The sequence below is a fragment of the Phocoena phocoena genome, chromosome 20, assembly GCF_963924675.1.
Source record: "Phocoena phocoena chromosome 20, mPhoPho1.1, whole genome shotgun sequence".
In the NCBI taxonomy this organism is placed as follows: Eukaryota; Metazoa; Chordata; class Mammalia; order Artiodactyla; family Phocoenidae; genus Phocoena; species Phocoena phocoena.
The window spans coordinates 17,586,947-17,591,481 of NC_089238.1; the positions used below are offsets into that span (position 1 = coordinate 17,586,947).

General features: G+C 65.8%; 1 protein-coding gene across 1 annotated transcript; it reads left to right on the top strand.

The window, feature by feature from the left end:
- The first annotated feature begins 1,115 nt into the window (after positions 1-1,115).
- CEBPA (CCAAT enhancer binding protein alpha) lies at positions 1,116-3,758 on the top strand. The gene has a single exon (XM_065898687.1). It carries the CDS (start codon positions 1,282-1,284, stop codon positions 2,359-2,361), a length of 1,080 nt encoding a protein of 359 aa, XP_065754759.1. The 5' UTR covers positions 1,116-1,281; the 3' UTR covers positions 2,362-3,758.
- Positions 3,759-4,535: the final 777 nt, after the last annotated feature.

Here is a 4,535-nt window from a genome sequence, read left to right on the forward strand (position 1 = left end):
GGGACCCAGCGCCCCGCGAACCACCCCGCAGGGTTCTCTCATTAGGTGCTCGGACCCTGGGCCGCAGAGACTCGGAGGCTCCGGCTCCCTCGACACCCCTGGTCCCTCCTTGGAGAGCACCTGAATGGGGCGTAGGGGAGAAGGCTGTGGATTCCAGCTCCGTTGACCGCCGGCCCCGCTTCGGGATCCCCGTCTGGGAGTCAAATTCGCCTCCTCCCTCTGTGCGTCCCCCCCTCGCCCCGGCACCCCAGCCGGGGAATCCAGTTCGGCCCGTCCCGCAGGAAAAAGTTGGCGGCCCCGCGCCGGGTAGCAGCGCCAACTCCGTGCACCTAGCAACACCTAGAGCTCCAGCTAGGAGAAGTAATCAAAAAGAAAAGGTTTTCCAGCCCAGGCGGGTGGACCAGCCGGGTCCTCAGCCCGGCCGCGGCCGCCTCTCCTTCCCTCCGCTCCCCGCGGGGTCCTAGCGCCCTGCACTGCGGGGCCGTGGGACCCCGGAGTACTGGGAGGGGCGGAGCGGGGGAGAGGTACTTTTGCGCGGAGTCGGTGAGGACGCCTGGAGATCAGAGAGAGTCGCAAAATCCCCGCGCTCCGGGCCTCTGCCCTCGAGCTCTCCACGCGGCAGTGTGCGCTGGGCCGCACGTCCCAAACTGCCCCCCACCCCTTCTCTACGCCGCCGCCTTCCGGAGAGCCCGGACCCGGACAGGACTAGTTCTAGCTTTTAAAGCGAGTCTGCGCCAGAGAAGCTCAGAGACGAAGACTTGCCCACCCCACCCCCACCCCCAACCAATCCCACCCCCCTGCGCGGCGCCTGGGTGCTCCCGGACTCCCCGACCGTTTGCTGGAGTTGGGTGCCTGCGGAGGCTAGAGGAGGGGGCCCTGCCACCGACCACGTGTGCGCGGGGACGACAACTCTGCCGAGGGTGGGGCACCGCGCGCCGGTCGTGGTTCGGCTGGCGGCGCAGGAGGTAGTGGGCGTTGCACCGCGGCCCCTCCCCGCCAGCGCTGCGCTCTAGCCTCACTCGCCGCCCTCCGCAGACCGCAGGCGCTAAGACCCAGGAGGTGCTGCTCCGTCGTCGGCGAAGGTCCACGGCGGGTTTGGACACTAGAGGGCGACCACCAACCCGGTATAAATGCTGGGCCCGCGCGGGCCTGGCCATTCGCGACCGGGAGCCGAGCGGGCGCGAGCGAGTAGGGCCTCCGGGTGGGCGGCGGCAGCAGCGGCGCCCCGCGCAGGCTGGAGGCCGCCGAGGCTCGCCATGCCGGGAGGACTTTAGCTCCCCCATGGAGTCGGCCGACTTCTACGAGGCGGAGCCGCGGCCCCCGATGAGCAGCCACCTCCAGAGCCCCCCGCACGCGCCCAGCAGCGCCGCTTTCGGCTTTCTCCGGGGCGCGGGTCCCGCGCAGCCCCCAGCCCCACCTGCCGCCCCGGAGCCGCTGGGCGGCATCTGCGAACACGAGACGTCCATCGACATCAGCGCCTACATCGACCCGGCCGCCTTCAACGACGAGTTCCTGGCCGACCTGTTCCAGCACAGCCGGCAGCAGGAGAAGGCCAAGGCGGCCGCGGCCGCCGCAGGAGGCGGCGGCGACTTTGACTACCCGGGCGCCCCCGTGGGCCCTGGCGGCGCCGTCATGCCCGGAGGGGCGCACGGCCCCCCGCCGGGCTACGGCTGCTCGGCGGCCGGCTACCTGGACGGCAGGCTGGAACCCCTGTACGAGCGCGTCGGGGCGCCGGCTCTACGGCCGCTGGTGATCAAGCAGGAGCCGCGCGAGGAGGACGAGGCGAAGCAGCTGGCGCTGGCCGGCCTCTTTCCCTACCAGCCTCCGCCGCCGCCGCCACCACAGCACTCACACCCGCCGCCCGCTCACCTGGCCGCCCCGCACCTGCAGTTCCAGATCGCGCACTGCGGCCAGACCACCATGCACCTGCAGCCCGGCCACCCCACGCCGCCGCCCACGCCCGTGCCCAGCCCGCACCCAGCGCCCGCGCTCGGCGCCGCTGGCCTGCCAGGCCCCGGCGGCGCGCTCAAGGGGCTGGCCGTCGGGCACCCAGACATCCGCGCGGGCGGCGGCGGCGGCGGCGGCGGCGGCGGCGCGGGCAAAGGCAAGAAGTCCGTGGACAAGAACAGCAACGAGTACCGGGTGCGGCGCGAGCGCAACAACATCGCGGTGCGCAAGAGCCGGGACAAGGCCAAGCAGCGCAACGTGGAGACGCAGCAGAAGGTGCTGGAGCTGACCAGTGACAATGACCGCCTGCGCAAGCGGGTGGAACAACTGAGCCGCGAACTGGACACGCTGCGGGGCATCTTCCGCCAGCTGCCTGAGAGCTCCCTGGTCAAGGCCATGGGCAACTGCGCGTGAGGCGCGCGGCGGCGGGACCGCCCTGGGCCGGCCGCTGGCTGGGACCCAGGGAGTGGTTTCGGGTCGCCGGATCTCAAGACTGCCCGAGCCGCGCAAGCCAGGACTAGGAGATTCCGGTGCAGCCTGAGAGCCTGGCCTGCCGCGCGTACCCCTGGCCTTCCTCTGCGCCCGACACGGTGCGTCTAAGATGAGGGGTCAGACAGAGAGGAGAAGCGCCGTGGGGCAGAGCCGGGAGCCCGGCAACTCTAGTATTAAAGGAATAACCCTGTGCCTTGGAAACGCAAACTCACGGCTCCGATTCCTACCGAGTAGGGGGAGCAAATATGTGCCTTGTCATTTTATTTGGAGGGTTCCTGACCTCGCGAGAGAAGAAGGGGTGCAGCCCCCGCCCCCAACCCCCGGCAGGAGGAAGGTTCAGGGAGCAGAGATCCCGATAAGCCGGCCCCAGCCGCTCCTGAGCGCCTATCCTTGGAGGGGAGGAAACACAGGGACTTGGGGCTTTGAACCTAAGGTTGTTCCCCTAGTTCTACATGAAGGTAGAGGGTCCCTAGTTCCTTGCCTCTAAACTCCCAGCCTGCAACAGGCTGGGCTCTTCTGGGCAGAGCTCACTGAGATGGGCGTCACCAGGTGACCAGTGGGAGCCTCCCGCCCCCAGTCAGATCAGAAAGCCAGGTCGTGGGTTAGGTATGAGGACGTATGTTCGTGGGAGTGGTGGCCTGGTGGGAGAGGGGAACCTAGAGATCTGGTCTGGGGGTTAGTAGGGGGGTGGTGAAGGGACACTGGGACCATCAGCCTTGTCTGTACTGTGTGTCGCCAGCATTGCCATACAAACATGAGGCACAATCCGTCCATCCCAGAGGGACCGAAGTTATGAGAAGCTTTCCAAATATTTTGCTTTATCAGCCGATATCAACACTTGTATCTGGCCTCTCTGTGTCCCAGCGGTGCCTTGTGCAATGTGAATGTGCACGTCTATGCTAAACCACCATTTTATTTGGTTTTTGTTTTGTTTTGGTTTTGCTCAGATACTTGCCAAAATGAGACTCTTCGTCAGCAGCTGCAGGGAGGGTCTGCGGCTCTCTTGCCTTTTGGTTTTGGGATTGCTTTCGCTCCCAGGGGAACCGAAGAGGTGAGGTGGGCCTCCCCTTTCCCCTCAGCTTTCCCTGGGGGTAGCTGTGGGCCTCGGTCCCCTCCAGCCCGGGCTGCCCACAGCTTTGTCCCCCGCAGAGGCCCTGGCTCCCGGTCTGGAAGGGAGGCGGCCTCAGCCAGCACTCACAGATCAGATCGCTGGGCCTGGGAGCAGGGAAGGCTGGCTTGGTTCTCTTCTTTGGGGAGAACATAGAGTTTCATGCTAGATGTTTTATGTATTATATCTATAATATAAACATATCAAAGTCAGTTTTGGTGTCTTTTTAAAACCAGAAAAGCTACTTCCAAGGTTTTCTGTGGGCCAGGTCACATTTGTAAATAATCACAGCATGTTCTCTGGCTGAGAGCCTGACTTTCATTAGCTCTCCACCCATCCTGAGCCCCTCTCTACATTAAAGGGGTGACTTCTCCCAACCAAGGCAAATAAATGCCCAAAGGAGGACAAGGCTCCAAGCAGAGAATGCCGAAGCCTGAAGAGTCTCTGGGTGTGTGGCAGGGGGAGGGGTGTGTGGGGTGTCACGGGGCGTCGGTGTGGCCTCTCATCAGCCCCTGGGAGGAGGAGAGGGACTCTAAGGGGGGGCCCTCTGCCTGAAGTCGCCACGGCCTCTCTGGGACTCGGGCAGGCCTGCCCCAGGGTTCCAGGCTCCAGGGCCCCTCTGACCACACTTACTTCCAGATCACTGACGGCTCCAGCTCCGGAGCAGTGTCGCTCACACCTTCCTTTGCCCCAGCCCTCCGGCGGGACCGCGGGCGGGCAGGAAGAGGCCACAAGCGGTAGGACCGTCCACCCCTCCCCACTAGCTCTGGCCCATGTGGCTGCAGCCTGTCCCGGCGGGGCCCTGAAGGGAGCCCTCCACCCGGCCTTCCTCACCTGCCCTGCCCCAGCCCACCCAAGAAGGGGGACCCACCGCAGGCCTGCGCCGGATGTCCGGCCCTTCCTCACCTACTGCCCGGCAAGGAGCCAGCCCCAGCAAGTGCTTCCCCACTGTGCCCACCCTGGACCAAGCCCCCCACTCCAATGACCG

Bases quoted from the DNA above. Each gene is read 5' to 3' on its own strand.
- CEBPA (XM_065898687.1), top strand. From the start codon at position 1,282: ATGGAGTCGGCCGACTTCTACGAGGCGGAGCCGCGGCCCCCGATGAGC.